General features: G+C 42.0%; 1 protein-coding gene across 1 annotated transcript in view; it reads left to right on the top strand.

Moving 5' to 3' along the window:
• LOC120030567 (E3 ubiquitin-protein ligase TRIM17-like) overlaps positions 1–17,993 on the top strand; it is a 49,410-nt gene extending 31,417 nt beyond the window's left edge. Inside the window, exons 5-11 of the mRNA XM_038975985.1 lie at positions 13,754–14,335; positions 14,693–14,788; positions 15,109–15,342; positions 15,710–15,872; positions 16,724–16,750; positions 16,900–17,279; positions 17,637–17,993. Coding sequence (XP_038831913.1) covers positions 13,763–14,335; positions 14,693–14,788; positions 15,109–15,342; positions 15,710–15,872; positions 16,724–16,750; positions 16,900–17,279; positions 17,637–17,852 — 1,689 coding nt within the window. The 5' untranslated portion in view covers positions 13,754–13,762 and the 3' untranslated portion in view covers positions 17,853–17,993. The remainder of the gene's footprint in view (positions 1–13,753; positions 14,336–14,692; positions 14,789–15,108; positions 15,343–15,709; positions 15,873–16,723; positions 16,751–16,899; positions 17,280–17,636) is intronic.
• The last annotated feature ends 3,167 nt before the right edge of the window (positions 17,994–21,160 follow it).

Below are 21,160 nucleotides of genomic sequence, written 5' to 3'. Positions count from 1 at the left end.
TAAATATCTCTCCCTTTTCCACCGATCCAGAGGAGCAGGTAGCTACACTTTTCTTCTTCTCCTCTTTCCTTCAAAGAACCTGTGAACATTAGCTCCAGATGCTGTTTGAACTTGCCATGCATCGGGTAAGTTTGTAGACTCCCAGTCCATTCGAGGTGAAGGAACTCCAGCAAAATCCATCTTTTAGTCATTTTACTCTGACACCATGTCTTGTTTTGCACGCTTTGTACAAAATAATAAAATGCAGTACGACAGGATATTTCTAAACGTGGCTCTTTATTAGCTAGCTATAACTGGCATGTTCACGTGTCTCATACCATGACCAACCGACGATGACCTCACCACCTGGGCGGTCTTAACCAATCATAACGCAGTATGATATGGTGGTAAAATGCATCCAATTACAATTCAGTATGTTTACACATATGAATATTACAGTTTCTGAAGGACGGGGAAAGAAAAGGGAAAGGAAATATTTAATGGTGTCGAATGCCCTGTATCTTGACTTTCTGGTGAGGCCTGATCAATCTCACTAGAAATTATAAAATGAATGAGAAACACCAGTCTCTATTCTATTTTACCATAATTTTTTATGGAGTTATCAAGAGTTGTAGTTCTAAGTTGATTGGTTATTCAAATGTGTTGATTTTTTATTTAACATGCAGTGTTTGAATCACGAATCACGATGTGAATCACGAATCACGATGTGAATCGTGTTCAAAGGGGAAATTACCAGTTCCCTGGGGCCCTGGTCTTCTGGGTAAATACACAAATGTATTTTGTTCAGTCTGCATATAGAAGGAAAACTGTTAAGGGTTGACAGTTACTCAAAATGGATTGTGATAAGTATATTGCTGAGTTCATGAAATTGAATGTGATGTGTATTGCTGATTACATTTTTGTCTTTGTTTCGATTAAAATTTCACCAGATTGGGTCTACTGGATTGTTGTGATTCCCCGATGAGTTAGGGTGCCAACTTGCTGATCTGGTAACTCTTTTGAGAGGTTGCCAGTAAAATAAGGGTGTTAACTAATTTTGAAAATGGTTTCAACAGTATGTTGTTATGCTCTTTGACATTTGTCGTAGACATAATGTTAAGAAAATCGGGAATGTAATTTGTCATAGTCAATGTATGTCTGGATTTCCTGAATCAGAAATGAAATGAACTAAACTGTTGTTCTGATCTGTCCTCTCTTGAGGTTATCATGGAAGGTGACGTCAGATAGTGTCTTAATGCATGGTAGGAGTAATTTGACCACGAACAGTGTGTGTGAACATCAAAACCCTCCCTAACCGGCTGCAGAAAGAGCGACAAAGGCGTTCAGCGCGACAGTGACACTCCTATCTGAGTCCGAGCCATTAACCTGGGAATGGGTGGCAGGAGTGCGCCATGAGTCCTGAGACCGCACATGTGGAGTGCACAGACAGAGAGAACGTTCAAACTTCTCTCATGATCCTGGTCTACTGGTGGGAGAAATGGACCAGACAGAATGGTGGTAGGGGTTCAGGTGATAGACTCGTGTACGTGGAAAAAAACAGATTTATTTATTTGGATATTGAATTCGAGATATTATCAAGGTCCGTTCAAATGTGACAGGCAAGAGTTACATATGTACCGTTGGGAAGGAGGAAGTGCCGGGTGGGGGTTAGAATGTAAATGTACATTCTAACCATGATGTGTGCTAAGTTGAGAAGCTCGAATTTGAGTGATAGACTCAAAGTAAAGCACTAAGGACTGTCATTCTAAAATTGGGTTGGATAATTTATGACATGTTTTATTTATGATTCGGATACAGCGAGAGAGAGTTGCTCTCAAACTGTGAGGGGTGGGTGCACTGCTCAAATTTGTTGGGCCAAGGGAGGCTCTAGAAACCTGTTCTTTAAGTGTCCTCCCAGAGGGAGGTTGTTAGAGAACTCACTGGATGATAGCTTGGTTCATCCATGAAGATTTGGGGTTTTACCATGTCATCAGAATTTTTATGTTGAATCGCATCAATACATATAGATTGCTGGATGATACGGTACAATTAATTGCATACAAGGCTCATAGTCTGTGTCTTGCGTTAACTTCTTAGTGATCCCTTCGCTTAACGGGATTGATTTGACAACACCCAGTGAAATAGCAGCGCGCCAAATTCAAAAACAGAAATACTCACTTGACATCTAGTGGAAGGGATAAGAACTGCAAGCAAGTGCCTTAGAAATCTAGATCCACATAGAAAAGCCATTGAAAAGAGAGTGACCTCAAAAAAAAAAAACTGAATGGTAGGTCTTCGGGGTTTCATCTGCTAAATACATTCTGTTATACTCAGACATAATTTTAACATTTTTTTAAACTTTAGAGTGTTTTCTATCCAAATCTACAAATTATATGCATATCCTGAGTAGCAGGCAGTTTACTTTGGGCACACTTTTCATCCGGATGTGAAAATAGTGCCCCCTAGCCTTAAGAAGTTTTAACACCCAATGATGAAAATTGAGGAGACGGGCATGGAGACTAGCATCACATGGGCCTAGAACGGAACTGATGGACGGTTGTGTCCCCAGTCATAGTAGCATCAAGGGTGGTGGGAAATTATTAAACTTGTATTTTCTCTCTTTCCTGTATAAGTCAATGTTTTTAGATGTCATAGAACATAAGTGGTCATTGTTCCAGAGGGGGGACTGATGTATATTGACTAATTGATTTGAGAATGTTTTAGTATGTTTATAACTGTAGAAGTGCATTAGGAGTAGTGACTATTGTGTTATGGGTTAGATGGAATGATGTATGTGCAAATGTATCTGTAGCAGGAGGCGAGGTGTTTGAGACAGAATGTTTACGTAGGGCGGTGGGATGGAATGTGACTGGGGTGGAGACATTTGGGGGCTCATAAATTAAGGTTGGGTGATAGTCTCTGGGGATGATACCACTCTATGTATATTGTTACAGGAGATAGCTCGTAGAAGAGGGAGGACAGCTAACTGTGCACAATATAGGGACTATTTTGAAGTTAAATTTAACGTTACACATACCCAGATCATGGTGAGAGTAGCAGAGAGTGATGTCATTTCAGACACCATTGTCAACTTTCAAGAAACCTTTGACTCAAAGCTTTGTTAGGTTGGATATACTTCCTACATCATTAACCTCTCTTGGGTAGGGGGCAGTATTTTGACGTCCGGATGAAAAGCGTGCCCAAAGTAGACTGCCTGTTACTCAGGCCCAGAAGCTAGGATATGCATATGGTAGATTTGGATAGAAAACACTCTAAAGTTTCTACAACTGTAAAAAATGTCTGTGAGTATAACAGAACTGATATGGCAGGCGAAACCCTGAGGACAAACCACCCCCCCCCCCCCCCAAACAATTCAGCCTACCTCTATTTTAAATGGCTATCACTTTAATTATAAGGCCAAGTCCTCCCAGATTGCAGTTCCTAGGGCTTCCACTAGCTGTCAACAGTCTTTAGAAAGAGTTTCAGGCTGGTTTTTGGAAAAATGAACCAGAAATGGTTGTTTTTCTAGGTGGCTCCCATTTTGGCTGTAGTATTTCCAAGCGCGTGGAAGAGAGCGCGTTCTTTGGTATTTTTCTCCGGTAAAGACAATAACGATTCTCTGTCTTAAATTTTATCGTTTATTTACGTATTAGGGTACCTAAGGTTTGATTATAAACGTTGTTTGACTTGTTTGGAAAAGTTTATTAGTAACATTTGGGATTCATTTTGTATGCATTTTGATGGAGGGAAACTGGGTGGATTATTGACTGAAGCGCGCCAACTAAACTGAGTTTTTATGGATATAAAGAAGGACATTATCGAACAAAATTATTATTTGTGATGTAACTGGGACCATTTTGAGTGCCAACAGAAGAAGATCAAAGGTAAGGCATTTTTTATATCGCTATTTCTGACTTTCGTGTCGCACCTGCCTGGTTGAAATATGTTTTCATGTGTTTGTATGCGGGGTGCTGTCCTCAGATAATTGCATGGGTTGCTTTCGCCGTAAAGCCTTTTTGAAATCTGACACGGCGGCTGGATTAACATGAAGTTAAGCTATATTTTGATGTATTGTGATTTTATGAAAGTTAAATATTTATAATACTGTAGTTTGAATTTCTCGTTCAGAAATTTCACCGGAAGTTGGCCAGGTGGGACAACCTGCCCATAATAAGTTAATATTTTCCCCATTTATAACAGCCAGCGAACACTTACTTGACAGATTCCATGCAGTAGTTATTTTCACGGCAGTTGCTGTATGGGCAGTAATTGAAGGAGGATATAGTAACAGCATGAAACTGGACTACGGTGCAAATTAGGTATTTTGAGGTATGCATCATGTTGAGGTATGCGTCGGTGTCAGTAGTAGCAGGGGTTACTTCAGTAGCATTGTTGGGATATCAGTATATGAGGACTCATGTCACATGGCTTGGTAGCTGGTAAGTGGGAGACCGATCGGAGTACCGGGGGCTGTTATTCACATGTCACAAATTAGTGATCTGGCCATAAGGGGAGAGTCTGTTGTTAGGAAATGACCCATGCGTTGCAGTGTGTATATTCCCAGGTGGAAGCGGCACATGAGGCGCAGGAGATAACCGAGGGCACGGCCTGAATTCTGGAGATTGAGTGTACATCAAGATACACCAGGCGGGGGTACTGGGACAGCGTTGGTCTGAGCCACACACTGTACTACTTACAGCACCTGTAGCGGTAAAGATCATCATGTCTCTCCTTGGTGGGTTCATAGTTCTCACGTGAAGTGAGATCTAGTTGCATAACGGGCGAGCTTGAAGACTACTTCCACTATAGACATTGTCGTGGAAAATCGGTTCAAATATAACACTTATAAGAACTTGTGAAATCAAATAGGCTTTAAATACAGATTATAGCAAGCCTGGAATGGTCCGCGGAACACACACCGCTTCCCAGAGCCCCGGCTCCTGTATTTATACACATATAGCATATGGGTCCAACCCATATGCAAATAAACATTATTCCCCTAATTTCTCTGCCACCATTATCTTTTTAGTTCAGGCTTCCTGCTTGTTCACGCCTACTAACGCCCATATCTGCTTTCAGTTAGATTATAATAGTGGCCAGACCCTTGCTTGTCCTAAAAATAATATGTCTATCTATCCTATAGGCCTACGTCTTGGCCCTGTATTTAGCTCAGTGTCTCAGTATGTTCTCTGGTATGTGTGCCCTTATTAGGATCAGCAGACTATGTGTCTCCTCTTATCATTAGTGTGTCCAGTTGTCCTGGGCGCCTATGTGTCGCCTTCTCTTCGTGTGGTCTGTTTTTAATGTTCAGCTGTCCTATACATTTATGTGTTATCTATGTGTCTCATTTACTCCTACAACATGCAGATGGGTTGGGTCTGGGAGCTACTTTAACCGCCATAGTTGGGTTAGTTGCTTTATTGGTTAATGAATCATATAAAAGGATAAATGTGGGGGTAATTGTACACTGGACAACATTCTGAAGGCATTGATGTGAAAGCATATACAGTGCTGAGTTATCTCAAGAGGATGTAGCTTTGATTAGGGATACACACTTGCCTATCAGGTGGCAATGGAGGAGATGAGGAACAAAGTGAAAATGGCATGGCTTGGGAACACCTCTAGGAGCCTGTGGCCGGAAAGGGGAAGACTGGGTGAAAGCATGAGGAGTTTCTCTAGGGCCTTCATTTTTGTGGAATCCAGCAGAAAAGTATCCTGGAGGCATAGTCAGGCGAAGAGAGAGTGGGACTTGTCATGTTATCAGACTTTGGGTTTTCATGCATATATATACTTATGCAGAGCTTACCACATTGTTAATACTGTTAAGTTTTGTTTCTCGTTTCGTTTCATGTCTTGTGCTATCACTCTCTTAGGAGCAGAAGGGGGAAGTTGAAATGGAAGAAGTCGACAGCTCCAGCAGACACTTTGTTATCAGTGTTCTATGAGAAATGGAAATAAGAGTGTGCTTGATGTGACTATAGAACAGAGGCCGTAAGTCTGAGTTTGTAAACCTCACTGTGAATGTTAATCATGTTTTATTTTTTGTTCATGTTTTATCATTGTTTGTTCATTTATAAGTAATTTCCAACTTAAGAGTAGGAAGTTATTGTCCAAGAGGAAGGACTGTTGGGTTCTAATTTCTTGACTTGTGAAATCTACTACTGTCACTGAGGGAAAGAGGGGAATGTTTAATGTATGTGGTGGATGCAATTAAGCTTGGAATGTACTGAGGGCAGGGAAGACTTTCACATGTGGCAGGAAATGATAAGGTTGGAGAGCTGTGGATTAGTGAGGAAGGGGGTCGAGGTCACGTTAAGAGGGAAGGAACAGTTTATTGCTCACGTCACTTAATTTCCTGCCTAGCAACAAAAATGTAATGGTTAGAGAGAAGATTCCACCTGTATTTGGCATATTTACAGTGGTTTGTAAAAGTATTCACCCCCTTGGCATTTTTCCTATTTTGTTTCCTTACAACCTGGAATTGAAATTTATTTTTTGGGGGTTTGTATCATTTGATTTACACAACATGCCTACCACTTTGAAGATTCAAAATATTTTCTCTTGTGAAACAAAGAAATAAGACAAAAAAATAGAACTTTTTTACAGCTGCAAGTCTCTTGGGGTATGTCTCTATAAGCTTGACACATCTAGCCACTGGGAATTTTGCCCATTCTTCAAGGTGAAACTAATTCAGCTCCGTCAAGTTGGATGGGTTCCCCAGGTGTACAGCAATCTTTAAGTCATACCACAGATTCTTAATTGGATTGAGGCCTGGGCTTTGACTAGGCCATTCCAAGACATTTAAATGTTTCCCCTTAAACCATTCGAGTGTTGCTTTAGCAGTATGCTTAGGGTCATTGTCCTGCTGGAAGGTGTACCTCCAACCCAGTCTCAAATCTCTGGAAGACTGAAAAAAGGTTCACCTCAAGAATTTCTCTGTATTTTGCACCATCCATCATTCCTTCAATTCTGACCAGTTTCCCAGTCCCTGCCGATAAAAAACATCACCACAGCATGATGCTGCCACCACCGTGCTTCACTGTGGTGATGGTGTTCTCGGGGAGGTGTTGGGTGTGTGCCAGAAATAGTGTTTTTCTTGATGGCCAAAAAGCTAAATTTGTCTCATCTGACCAGAGTACCTTCTTCCATATGTTTGGGGTGACTCCCACATGCCTTTTGGCGAACACCAAACATGTTTGCTTATTTTTTTATTCAAGCAATGGCTTTTTTCTAGCCACTCTTCTGTAAAGCCCAGCTCTGTGGCGTGTATGGCTTAAAGTGGTCCTATGGACAGATACTCCAATCTCCGCTGTCGAGCTTTGCAGGTCCTTTAGGGTTATCTTTTGTCTCTTTGTTGCCTCTCTGATTAATGCCCTCCTTGCCTGGTCTGTGAGTTTTTGTGGGCAGCCTTCCTTAGGCAGCTATGTTGTGTGGGCCATATTCTTTCTATTAAATGTTTTTAATTTAATGCTGCTCCGTGGGATGTTCAAAGTTTCTGATATTTTTTAGAACCCAAGCCTGATGTGTACTTCTCCACAACTTTGCCCTGACCTGTTTGGAGAGCTCCTTGGTCTTCATGGTACTGCTTGATCAGTGGTGTTGCAGACTCTGCGGCCTTTCAGAACATGTGTATATATGCTGAGATCATGTGACAAATCATGTGGCACTTAAATAAAGTCCACCTGTGTGTAATCTAACAAATTATGTGACTTCTGAAGGTAACTGGTTGCACCAGATCTTATTTATTTAGCAGAGGGCGTAAATGCACATGCAAGCAACACTTTTCCGGGTTTTTTTTATTTTAATTTTTTTTTTAAAGCACATTTTTTACATTTCACTATACCAATTTAAACAATTTTGTATGTCCATTACATTAAATCCAAATAAAAATCCATTTAAATTACAGGTTGTAATGCAACAAAATAGGAAAAATGCCAAAGGGGATGAATACTTTTGCAAGGCACTGTATATACACTGCTCAAAAAAATAAAGGGAACACTTAAACAACACAATGTAACTCCAAGTCAATCACACTTCTGTGAAATCAAACTGTCCACTTAGGAAGCAACACTGATTGACAATAAATTTCACATGCTGTTGTGCAAATGGAATAGACAAAAGGTGGAAATTATAGGCAATTAGCAAGACACCCCCCAAAAAGGTGTGATTCTGCAGGTGGTGACCACAGACCACTTCTCAGTTCCTATGCTTCCTGGCTGATGTTTTGGTCACTTTTGAATGCTGGCGGTGCTCTCACTCTAGTGGTAGCATGAGACGGAGTCTACAACCCACACAAGTGGCTCAGGTAGTGCAGTTCATCCAGGATGGCACATCAATGCGAGCTGTGGCAAAAAGGTTTGCTGTGTCTGTCAGCGTAGTGTCCAGAGCATGGAGGCGCTACCAGGAGACAGGCCAGTACATCAGGAGACGTGGAGGAGGCCGTAGGAGGGCAACAACCCAGCAGCAGGACCGCTACCTCCGCCTTTGTGCAAGGAGGTGCACTGCCAGAGCCCTGCAAAATGACCTCCAGCAGGCCACAAATGTGCATGTGTCTGCTCAAACGGTCAGAAACAGACTCCATGAGGGTGGTATGAGGGCCCGACGTCCACAGGTGGGGGTTGTGCTTACAGCCCAACACCGTGCAAGACGTTTGGCATTTGCCAGAGAACACCAAGATTGGCAAATTCGCCACTGGCGCCCTGTGCTCTTCACAGATGAAAGCAGGTTCACACTGAGCACATGTGACAGACGTGACAGAGTCTGGAGACGCCGTGGAGAACGTTCTGCTGCCTGCAACATCCTCCAGCATGACCGGTTTGGCGATGGGTCAGTCATGGTGTGGGGTGGCATTTCTTTGTGGGGCCGCACAGCCCTCCATGTGCTCGCCAGAGTTAGCCTGACTGCCAGTAGGTACCGAGATGAGATCCTCAGACCCCTTGTGAGACCATATGCTGACACATGCACATTTGTGGCCTGCTGGAGGTCATTTTGCAGGGCTCTGGCAGTGCACCTCCTTGCACAAAGGCGGAGGTAGCGGTCCTGCTGCTGGGTTGTTGCCCTCCTACGGCCTCCTCCACGTCTCCTGATGTACTGGCCTGTCTCCTGGTAGCGCCTCCATGCTCTGGACACTACGCTGACAGACACAGCAAACCTTTTTGCCACAGCTCGCATTGATGTGCCATCCTGGATGAACTGCACTACCTGAGCCACTTGTGTGGGTTGTAGACTCCGTCTCATGCTACCACTAGAGTGAGAGCACCGCCAGCATTCAAAAGTGACCAAAACATCAGCCAGGAAGCATAGGAACTGAGAAGTGGTCTGTGGTCACCACCTGCAGAATCACTCCTTTTTTGGGGGTGTCTTGCTAATTGCCTATAATTTCCACCTTTTGTCTATTCCATTTGCACAACAGCATGTGACATTTATTGTCAATCAGTGTTGCTTCCTAAGTGGACAGTTTGATTTCACAGAAGTGTGATTGACTTGGAGTTACATTGTGTTGTTTAAGTGTTCCCTTTATTTTTTTGAGCAGTGTATATCACCAGTGGTGGAACCATGTCTTTGTCTGATGCAGCTGTATTGACTCAATGGGTGAATAAACTTGGTTTAAGTTTTGCTAATTGTCTGTGAGTTTTAGTAGGCTCATTTAGAACCTCATTTAGAACCTATCAGTACAGTATGTATTATTTGTAGCATTGTACAGCTAAGCCAGTCATCTTCAGACCTAACTCAAATTTAAATATCTAGCTGTCATTATGACTTTGGATAATTTATGACACATTGATCTTATTTCATTTGAAGAATTCTGATGAGTAGGTTTTTGTTCATTTACATTTTCGTCATTTGGCAGACGCTCTTATCCAGAGCAACATAGTTAGTGCATTCATTTTATTTATATACCTAGATGGGACAACTACATATCACAGGCATAGAAAGTAATTTTTTTCTCAATAGCATCGAGGTGAGGAGCATCATTTAAGATACTGTTGAAGAGAGAGGGTTTCAGATGTTTATGAAAGATGGGCAGGGACTTTGTTGTCCTAGATTCAGGACCACCATTGCGGTGCCAGGACAAAGAAGAGCTTGGACTGGGCTAAGCGAGAGCTGCCCTCCCGTAGGGATGGGAGGGCCAAGAGACCTGAGGTGGCAGAACGGAGTGCTCGGGTTGGGGTATAGGGTTTGAGCATGGCCTGAAGGTAGAGAGGAGCAGTTCCTCTTGCTGCACCGTAGGTAAGCACCATGGTCTTGTAGTGGAGGCAAGCTTAGACTGGAAGCCAGTCGAGTGTGCTGAGGAGCGGAGTGACATGAGAGAACTTGGGAAGGTTGAAAATCAAGCGGGCTGCAGCGTTCTGGATAAGTTGCAGGGGTTTGATGGCACAAGCGGGGAGCCCAGCCAACAGCAAGTTGCAGTAGTCCAGACGGGACAGGACAAGTGCCTGGATTACGACCTGCGCCGCTTCCTCTGTGAGGTATGGTTGTACTCTGCGGATGTTGTAGAGCATGAACCTGCAGGAGCGGGTCACTGCTTTGATGTTTGCATAGAACATGTTCATCGGACTCTGGGTAGTTAGAAAAACAATTCAGTCAATTTGTAATAATGAATCAAAGTCCTTACCTGTGGTTGTATGCCTCACCAGTGTAGCTTTATCTCTGAACAGGGACTAATAACGCGATCTAAACAACTGGGAATTGGGAACTCGGAAATCTCCAACTTCGGACTTAAGTGCGTTCAAGACAACTCTGAAATAAACGGGGAAAAATCTCCAACTGGGAAAAATAGTTTTGAATGGTCAACAAACTTGGAATTACAAGTTGGGAACCCTGGCCTCTTTCTAAAGCTCCGACTTTCTGACCTGAAGATCACAGATCACATGATTTTGACCTAGTTTTTAACTGAGTTCCCAGTTGTCTTGAAAGTACCAAAAGCATTACAATGTTTCAATCTGTGTACTGCAGGGCTAAACCAATGGTTGTTGAGCACAGATGTGGGTATGGGAATCATAATGGCACTTCCACTGATTTGTTGCTTCATGAAAGAGGGAGGAGCTTACCAGTACAAAATGCCACCTGAAACCAATTAAGGAAACTCATTAGATCACTTCTTCCCCAGAAGAACAGAATTGTTTCCGTTTGATTGTTGCGCTGCATACACAGAAAGGTGAGTTTCAAAGGAATAATTTTGACAAGATTAACAGAAAAGTTTGTCAAATGTGAACCATGCTGTACCATCCCCATGTGGAATTCATAAGCCCTTTTAGTCAAATGTTGTGTTTGGAACTTAGTGTGAGGTGGGAATTTACCATTTGTGATGTCTCACATACCAGTTTAATGCATTCACATGCTTCGTGTTCGTTGAGAAACACCGATTGGCTAATGGCCAAGAAGTTGCGTAGAACATGAAGTACAGCTATCATGCTTGTGAACAAGATAGTCTTAAAAATATATTGGTTTCATGATTTTGTTGCTGCATTTAACTACTGAAAATGCAGTAATCAAGGTAATTTCCTTTTTTGGTGAAAGCATGTGGGAGATCAGGATGAAAGACAAGTTTCCTACTGGTAATAATCAATTGGAGGGCTGTTCAAGTGTGTGGTAAATTCACACTTGGTTATGAGAGCAGTATGATTCACTCTTGTCAATCTGTGTTGTAGCACTTGCACGCATAGCCTACAGTTTGTGCTACAAGGTAGTTTACACTTATTTGTGGAACAGTTTAACCATTTATTGCAACAATTGTTTAAAGTTATATTTCATTGCCAACCATTGATTTTATATACACTACCATTCAAAAGTTAGGGGTCACTTAGAAATGTTCTTGTTTTTAACCTCTTAAGAATTAGGTCCTTTCGCTTTTCACTTAAAATGACATACCCAAATCTTAACTGCCTGTAGCAATGATATGCATATTATTGGTACCATTTGAAAGGAAACACTTTGAAGTTTGTGGGAATGTGAAAGGAATGTAGCAGAATAATACAAATGTTTTTTTAAAGAAAGGATATTTTTGTCCAATAAAATCACATCAAATTGATCAGAAATAGTGTAGACATTGCTAAAGTTGTAAATGACTATTGTAGCTGGAAATGGCTTTAAATAAAACATTACGGAAATCTAGAGGCCCATTATCAGCAACCATCACTCCTGTGCTCCAAGGGCACGTTGTTAGCTAATCCAAGTTCATAATTTTAAAAGGCTAATTGATCCGTAGAAAACCCTTTTGCAACTGTTAGCACAGCTGAAAACTTGTGCTCATTAAAGAATCAATAAAACTGTCCTTCTTTAGACTTGGGTATCTGGAGCATCAGCATTTGTGGGTTTGTTTACAGGCTCAAAATGGCCAGAAACAAAACTTAATTCTGAAACTTGTCAGTCTATTCTTGTTCTGAGAAATGAAGGTTATTCAATGCGAGAAATCAGTGTTTCCAGCTACAATAGTCATTTACAACAATAACAGTGTCTACATGGTATTTCTGATCAATTTATTTTTTTAATGTACCAAAAATATGCTTTCCTTTCAAAACAAGGATATTTCTAGGTAACCATAAACCTTTGAACGATAGTGTATATACACTAGATGACTAACAGGGGGTGCTGTGTTTAAGCCACCACACCTCCATGTTGGTATTCACTCACCACTGTAAAATATTAAAACTAAATGAATTAGTTGTCATGTTTATTCTATTAGATGCCTTGAAGAGAACTTTCCATTATGTGAGCTAAACAAATTAACACATGTAAAAAAAAAAAAAAAGTACATTTTGAGACGGCTGTTACTGTCCCTACTACAACACACAAAATACTTGTAAAAAATTATTTGGTCCGTAACATTTAATTGAAGTACTGCTCCTACTAGAGTACCAATATGGCCGACCGGTGGCTTAAAAGCCACTAGATGGCCAATGCCTTGCTGATGTATAAACTCCAGATAACATTCTTGCCAACCTGTTTGTGTTCGCTTTCTCCTGTTTTGAGGGTGTGTGCATGTGCACATCAGCTCTATTGTGTCAGTGACTCTGGTAAAATGGATTAAATGTTATATTATTCATGTCTTCAATTTAATGATCAGTGCTTGAGTTGGACTGAAAGAGATGCCTGTACTAATTTTGGGTGCTGGAACTGTTTACATTTAGGTCCAGGAGATCCACAATACTTTAAAAATAATCTTCTATAAGAGGAACGAGCAGTAGAACATTTGGTGCTATTACTTTTCCGGTGAGCTCCTGCCCAAGTTGAGCGCTAGTAATGGTTTCTGTTAGCATTTTGTAATGGTTTGACTTGTCTTTGTATGGCCTATAGTCTAAAACCTCGGCATATCTGATGGTTTAGCCTGGTTTTAGCCTGGTTTTGGAGTGTATGTTCCAGCACGCTACACATGCAGACTTCCATTCATGTGTTGAAGCTTTTGTTATATGCTCAGCTGAGTGACTTAGGCCTGATTTTAGGACTCGCCAAGTCTTTTTGTGTCCAATGTAGACTATTTATTTTTGATTTTCCACATTGTCATATTGCCATTTCTAAGCTTGTACACAACCCACATTATTTGAGGGATCTATTTTTACTCTGTGCTCAAACATTAAATGATTTTGGTGTTCTCAAATGTATAGATTTCAGTAATGTGACATGTGGCCGTTTTGGCCATAATGTTAATATTTAAAAATGCTTTTTTTTACAGGCTAGTCACTTTGTACAACGGTGTGTCTGTGCCACTATGAAAAGACAGACTAATTAATTTGATACTCAGAGATTGCAATGTTTTCTAACCCTTCGTCCCCAGCTTGAAGAGATGGCATCGTCCATGTCAGAGGACCAGTTCCTGTGCTCCATCTGTCTAGGTGTTTTCACCAACCCAGCTACAATCCCATGTGGACACACATTTTGCAAGCCTTGTCTCGAGGCCTATTGGAACACTAGAGGAGACCCTGCAATCTGTGCTCTGTGCAAGACTAGCTTCACACCAACCCCCAACATCCAGGTCAACATAGTCTTGAGAGGCCTTGTGGAAAGCTTCAAGGGGGCAAGTGGAGGGGACGAGGCCGTCGACCAGCCGACTGTGGCTCCTGGAGAGGTCTCCTGTGACGTATGCATAGGAGACAGGATGCCCAAGGCCGTCAAGACCTGCCTGGTGTGTTTGTCGTCGTACTGCCTGGAGCATGCAAGGGTCCACAATGCCCGGTTTTCCAGGCACCAGCTAGTCAGACCCCTGGCTAACCTGGAGGAAAGGATGTGTCCGACCCACAACAGGCTCCTGGAGCTTTACTGCCGCACTGACAAGACCATGCTGTGTGTGGCGTGTGACGCTCACCAGGCGCCGGCCCACCAGGTTGTGTCGATGCAGGTAGAGTTCTTGGCTCAGAAGGTAAGGAGTTTTGGAGCAATTGTTCATCAATCCAGGGTTGTATTCATTAGGCACCAAATGAAGCAAACTGGCAAACCGAGAGGGACTAGCTGAACTTGTCCAATAAATGTCTGTTTTTGTTTCCCGTTGTGTTTTGCTTTAACCCTGGTCTTGAGCTCTATTCTGTATGACACACCATAACACATTTGGAACAGAACATTGTTTCCTATTGGACTAGTTTGGGTAGCTGTCCCCACCCTGGGTTTTGGTTCTTTTCATTGGGTTTTCTTTCATTTGGTGCATTAAAAATAATTATTGGGCACCCTGTGCAGGTTTTTGTTCCAGCAGTAATGCTAACACCTATGGTCTTAACTTCAGGCTCAGCTGGCTAAAGACCAGACAGTGGTCAAGGAGAAGCTGAAGGCCACTCGGAATGAGGCAGAGAAATTAAACTCTTCAGTCCTACTCTGTGAGGTGACTTCATTTGAATTGGCTATGTTACACCATTGTAATTTTGCAGTCTTTCACCTTAGAATTAAAAAGTAATTAATTCCAACTTCCCATGGGGGTTACAAATTGTGCTTCTGATTTACCATGCCTTGAAGACCGCTCTTTGACCTTTTCGGCAGGGGGGTGGAATGCTGCAGAACGTTCAGAAATGTATCATGTAGAACAAAATGTCTGTCAGATTTATCAGGAAATTGCGTCTGTGCTATTTATTGCATTTCTATCTGCAACTTCCAGAAGGTATCAAATTCCATGAATCCTCACACTTCTGTTTCGTTTACTTGCAGAATAAAGCAGCGAGGCAAATCGAGTTTGTGAATGAGTTCCGCCTAGCCCTGGTCAGCAAGGTGGGGCTGATTTACGATCGCTACAACACTGAGGCCTCGAGGAGAGTGGACGAGCTGGTGAGGACAGCTTCCCATTGGAACCGTGCGCTTGAAGAAGACATCACAGCTCTGATGAGCAGAGTTTTTGCACTGGAGCGGGTGATTGGCTCCTCAGACTCCTTTGAGCTTCTTAATGTGAGTTATTGGGCGTGTTTGACTTTGCAGCTAACTTGAGAGTTTGACTGATATGCAAATCCCTTTATATCATAAATAGCTAAATGTTTTGTGTAGCTCAGTCAATTTATCCCGTGAGGAATCGTGGTTTAGGTTTTCTCGAACACGATTGTGCTCTTCTCCAGACGTATACGCCTGTCTTACACTCCCAGTCATGGATGCAACTATGGTGGAAACTTCTTCCAGCCAATGCTTACACCAATCTAATATGTTGTAGAGTCCCCACATGTCTTGGATCCAACTCAGTCATCATTGTAGGTGGATCAACATGCGTGTATGATGCATTTGTTTGAATTAATGGAGTTAATCTCGCTCTTTCTCCTTTTAGAATCTTCCCTCTCTCCCTCCTGCTCCTCTAGATGGTATCAGAGGACAATGCAGCGTCAACATCCCCACAGATCTACTGGGGAACCTTGTGGAGCATTTCATGCAAAACATTGCCAAACTACCTAAGATGGGCTACTTGACTACAAACGGCAATGCTGGCTCAGGTCTGTGTGAACACAGCCAAAGTCAGATTATACACAGAATACTAAACATTAAGAACACCTGCTCATTCCTTCATACTGACCAAGTGAAAAGAATGATCTCTTATTGATGGCACTAGTTACAATCACTTCAGTCAGCGCAGATGACAATTGAGACATGGCTTGTATGTGTGCCGTTCAGAATGAATGGACAAGACAAAATATTTAAGTGCCTTCGAACAGGGTATGGTAGGTGCTACACGCACCGGAATGTGTATCAATAATAGTCCACCACCCAAAGGACATCCAGCCAACTTGAGAACTGTGGGAAGCATTGGAGTCAGCATCCCTATGGGATGGTTTTGACTTTGTAGATTTCATGCTCCAATGAATTGAGGCTATTCTGAAGGCATGGGACCACTTTCCACACCTATTGATGTAATTATATTAAGTCGTACGGAAGTTTAAAATGCATTCGGTCATTACTAAATGTGAAGTATTTTAATGAAGATTTGATTAATAAATTATTGACTCTTCAATTGAAGGAGACTATGATATCTTTGCAATAAGGGGGGGAAATCAGACTTCCTTCACTGGTCCTCAACTCTGACATTCAGAGTAGTTGGCATGCCCGGGAGCAGGTTGGTTCTGAAGGGTTTGTTGCCTTAAACATTTACCTGACTGGTTATCCCGAGTTGCACTCTGACCTGACCTAAGCCACCTCACAACTCCTCAAACCTGATTAGGATACCCCTCTGGTTCTAGATCAGCATTCCTAGTCTGACAACATGAGTATGGGCCCAGATGTGCAAAATTAAATGTTTGCAATTGTATGTTTTCTAATAAATTGTTGTTACCTTCTGTTTATCCCTCAGAGATTGCCTTGGTTAAAGAGTTCACGGGTGAGCTAATGTGTAGTCCTGAGTCTGCCTCCATGTTGTGTGTTATATTTAGTGCCTGGTGTGTTAATAACCCTATATGCTCAACTTTGGAAAATGAATTCAACAATGGATTGTAGTTTTCCTCTACCTATCCCTTCTCCTCCTCTCAGTTGAGGTGACTCCTGACCCCAGCACAGCCCACCCATCGCTGCTGTTCAGAAGGGGGTCCCATGGTTGTGAGATTCGGGTGGACCGGAGCAAGATGGCTAGGAAGTTCCCCCTGTCGGCCCAGCGCTTCACCCAGGTGCCGTGCGTCCTCGCCACCCAGGGGTTCAGCAGCCATCGAGCCTACTGGGAGGTTGAGGTGGAGGACTGGGTTGGAAATGGATCTGATGTGTGGTTTATAGGTGTGGCAACTGAGTCCTCCATGACTTCTCGAGGGGTGAGTCTCACCCCTGAGAAGGGGTTCTGGGTCCTGGTACATCGTGAGGGGAGGCTTTGGCCCACCCCTGCCACCAACCCTACGGCCATCGTAACACAAATGAGAAAGGTATGTAGAAGATGGATACAGGGTACACTTGGCCCAAAGGGCTTTCTAGTCTAGTACATTTTCTATGATGGGTGTTTTAATATTAAATAAATACAACTTTTCTTTAAACATCTCATTGCCAATAGAGGGTGAAATCTCACTGGGATATTTGACCTGGCGAAATAGCTAATTTTAGTTGGCTTCATGCATGTCTTTGGAGCTAGCCTTTGTCATTAGTTTAGATATTTTACATTATTGAAGTGGTTGTTTTGCTTATATCTACGGCTTTAATATCAAGTCAAATGTAATAAATATCCGAGGGGCAATTTTCCTCATCTACTTTAACTTTTTATTCATGAGCTTCATTACACATTACAGGCACATGTGGGTGTGTACTTCGACGGGCGGAAGCGACTCGTGTCATTCTACGACATTCATCTCGGTCATCACCTCTACACGTACAACCACGTGCCAACCAATGAAAGACTCTTCCCTGTCTTCAGCCCTGACTTCTTCTGTTCTGCATTCAAACCTGCCAACCACGCCATGATTGTTAGAACCCACACTGCCACAAACCACCAACGTGGACGATGATGCTCATTGACAGTCCAATCCTTTTGGGGCAGAGTTCTTGTCAGGATCATTAGAAAATGGTGAATTCAAAAATGTTTTAAAGAGGTATTGTTCTATGAATGTTGTGTGTGAAGTTTTACAAAATAAAATATATTTTATTTACCTCCAGCTTCTTAATCTTGCATGTAGAAAAGTACAGCTGTCTCCTCCCATCTAACAGGACTGTATATTTATATAGTGGCATTGCCTTAATTACGATTCACGTGGGATGAGTCTGAAACTGTGACTAGCTTTTCAAACTTTGCTTCCCCGGTCTACATTTTTCATGTCATTGGACGCGGTCTGAAGGGACCTTGGTCCTCTCCTCAATGGAGTTGAGACCCGGTAAAGATCAATTGCTCCATCGTCACTTAAACCATTGAATGAAAACGATTTGTCCCTCTCCTCTGGCCTTCTCCTCCAATGGATTTGGAGAAGGGGAGGATGTGTGGACTATGCAATTGAAGTCCTATTTCAGTCCAAGTGTAGAACTGGGCACATGTTTGTATTGACTACTCTAGCCTCTTGCCAGTCAAATTCATTGGTTATCCATTCAGAATGTTGCAGATAGTGTTTGTTGCAGCCCACTTCTCTATTTGTGTACACTTGCCGTGGATTTAAAAGCATTGGTTCCGGTGTGAGCGTTTCCACCGTTAAATCTATTACTGGGAGTGAAGTGCACACTTCATGAGAGGAGATATTTATTGGGATGCAATCCATTGGTGAATACCAAACCTCTCCCCTACCAACTCACTCGGAGGGCCCTCCATTGGCACAGGCTGCTGATAAAACTGAGGGTGACTTCCAGGGTGGCAAGGTGATGAATAAAACCTTCAAATTTGGGATATACTCGTGACTTGAGGCAATTAATGTTCCATGACATTCTCTAACACATTCCTGTGTTTATACAATCTGCTAAAACGTATCCTGGGAAGTGTTAAATTAAAATGCACATGTCACACGCCTCCATTCTTCTGTACTAATGGGCAATTTTGACACTTCAGCCAATTTATTTCCAGCATCAAACCAGGGTCTACAAATGTAAAAATGGTTTTTCTGTGGTTAAACATGGGTTCAGAATGTGTACGCACAGCAGTGTTCTAGAATATTGGACTGTTAGCTTATTCATTCTCAGTGCAGCTCAAGCAATTTCTCCATATCAAATATTCAAATGAATACTATCTTACCGGAACAACGTTGGTTGAGAATTGTGGGGAGGTGCGCGTACAGGCTGTGTCTATGGATGGTGGTCTGAGCCGTATCGCAATGCGACAACGGACTATAACGTCTGGACTACGATTTACTCAACTCCTGCTTCCTCCACTGGCTCCTTTCAAAAAATGTCAAAGGTAATCGATGAGAGGCGGCGTAAGGGAATGTGGAAGGAAATGTTTGATATTAAGCAACTCTCCTACATGCATATCAAGCAAATTATGTTTAGAGGTAGATCGCAAAATCTGTAAAGTGATAAAACAATTGACGTTTATCAATACATTTGATCGTTTTTAAATTTGTGCATGTTTCCTCTGACAAAAGAAAAGTTGATTCATGGGGGTGTGGCAGATCTCAGTGTTAGGTTTTCGCCAGGCATAATGGGATCGATGTGTGTCAGGCTCTTCCAAGAATATTGATGATCCGGCAGGTGCTTCCAAATGCTTTTTGGATTAGATGGGTCCCATTATGTCTGGGGGAGACAACACTACATTTCACAGTAAGAACCTCATACTAACGGTAAAGCGTGGTAGTGTGATGGTTTGGGGATGCTTTGCTGCCTCAGGACCTGGACGTCTTGCCTTAATAGAAGGAACCATGAATTCTGCTCTGGGTCAGAGAATTCTACAGGAGAATGTCAGGTTGGGTCATACAGCAAGACAATGTTCCAAAATACACAAGTCTATGTGAAAATGGTTAAAAAGCACATTTTGAAGTTTTGGAATGGCCTAGTCAAAATCCAGACAATCTCAATTGAGATGTGGCATTACTTGAAACGAGCAGTTCATGCCTTGAATGCATTTGAATTAACAGGTGTGCCTTGTTAAAAGTGTATTTGTGGAATTAATTTCCTTTAATGCGTTTGAGCCCATCAGTTGTGTTGTGACAAGGTAGAGGTGGTATACAGAAGATAGCCCTATTTGGTAAAACACCAAGTCCATATTATGGCAAGAACAGCTCAAATAAGCAAAGAGAAATGACAGTCCATCACTTTAAGACATGGTTAGTCAATGAAGAACATTTCAAGAACTTTGAAAGTTTCTTCAAGTGCAGTCGCAAAAACCATTAAGCCCTATGATGAAGCTGCATAAAGTAAAATTACAGCTATCATGCTTGTAAACAAGTTAGCATAAAATAATGTATTGCTTTTATACATTTTGTTGCTGCATTTAACTGCTGAAAATGCAGTTGTCAAGGTAATTTCCTTCATAAGTGACGTCAGCATGTGGGTGCTGAAGATGAAAGACTAGTTCCCCACTAGTAACACTCCAGTTGGAGGGCCGTTTAAGTGTGGAAAAAATCTTTTCAACGTGTAAATTAAGCAGCATAATTCCCTTGCCACTGTGTCAAACACAAATGGCACTCTTGAAAATCAGAAGTTTGTACCACTTGCACGTACCTTTATTTTGTACTACAAGATAGATTACAATATAAGGACTGCACAAACAACTTCTTTGTAAAACATTTTACCATTTATTGCAACAATCATTTATCAATCGTGTACAAACATATTTCATTGACAACCAAAGATTTATGACTGATAGGTGGTGCTGTGTTAATTCCACCGTGCCTCAAGATTTGGTAAAATCAAATAAAAATGTATTGGTCACATACACATGTTTAGTAGATGTTATTGCGAGTGTAGAAAAATGCTTATGCTTCTAGATCCGACAGTGCAGCAGTATCTAACAGGTAATATCAACAATTCCACAACAAAACCTAACACATACAATCTAGTAAAGGAATCAAATCAAATTTATTTATATAGCCCTTCGTACATCAGCTGATATCTCAAAGTGCTGTACAGAAACGCAGCCTAAAACCCCAAACAGCAAACAATGCAGGTGTAGAAGCACGGTGGCTAGGAAAAACTCCGTAGGAAGAAACCTAGAGAGGAACCAGGCTATGAGGGCTGGCCAGTCCTCTTCTGGCTGTGCCGGGTGGAGATTATAACAGAACATGGCCAAGATGTTCAAATGTTCATAAATGACCAGCAGGGTCAAATAATAATAATCACGGTAGTTGTCGAGGGTGCAGCAAGTCAGCACCTCAGGAGTAAATGTCAGTTGGCTTTTCAT

This window comes from Salvelinus namaycush, chromosome 36 (assembly GCF_016432855.1).
Source record: "Salvelinus namaycush isolate Seneca chromosome 36, SaNama_1.0, whole genome shotgun sequence".
Taxonomy (NCBI): Eukaryota; Metazoa; Chordata; class Actinopteri; order Salmoniformes; family Salmonidae; genus Salvelinus; species Salvelinus namaycush.
The sequence above is the reverse complement of the archived record's forward strand: the minus strand, read 5'-3'. Positions and strand labels throughout refer to the sequence as shown.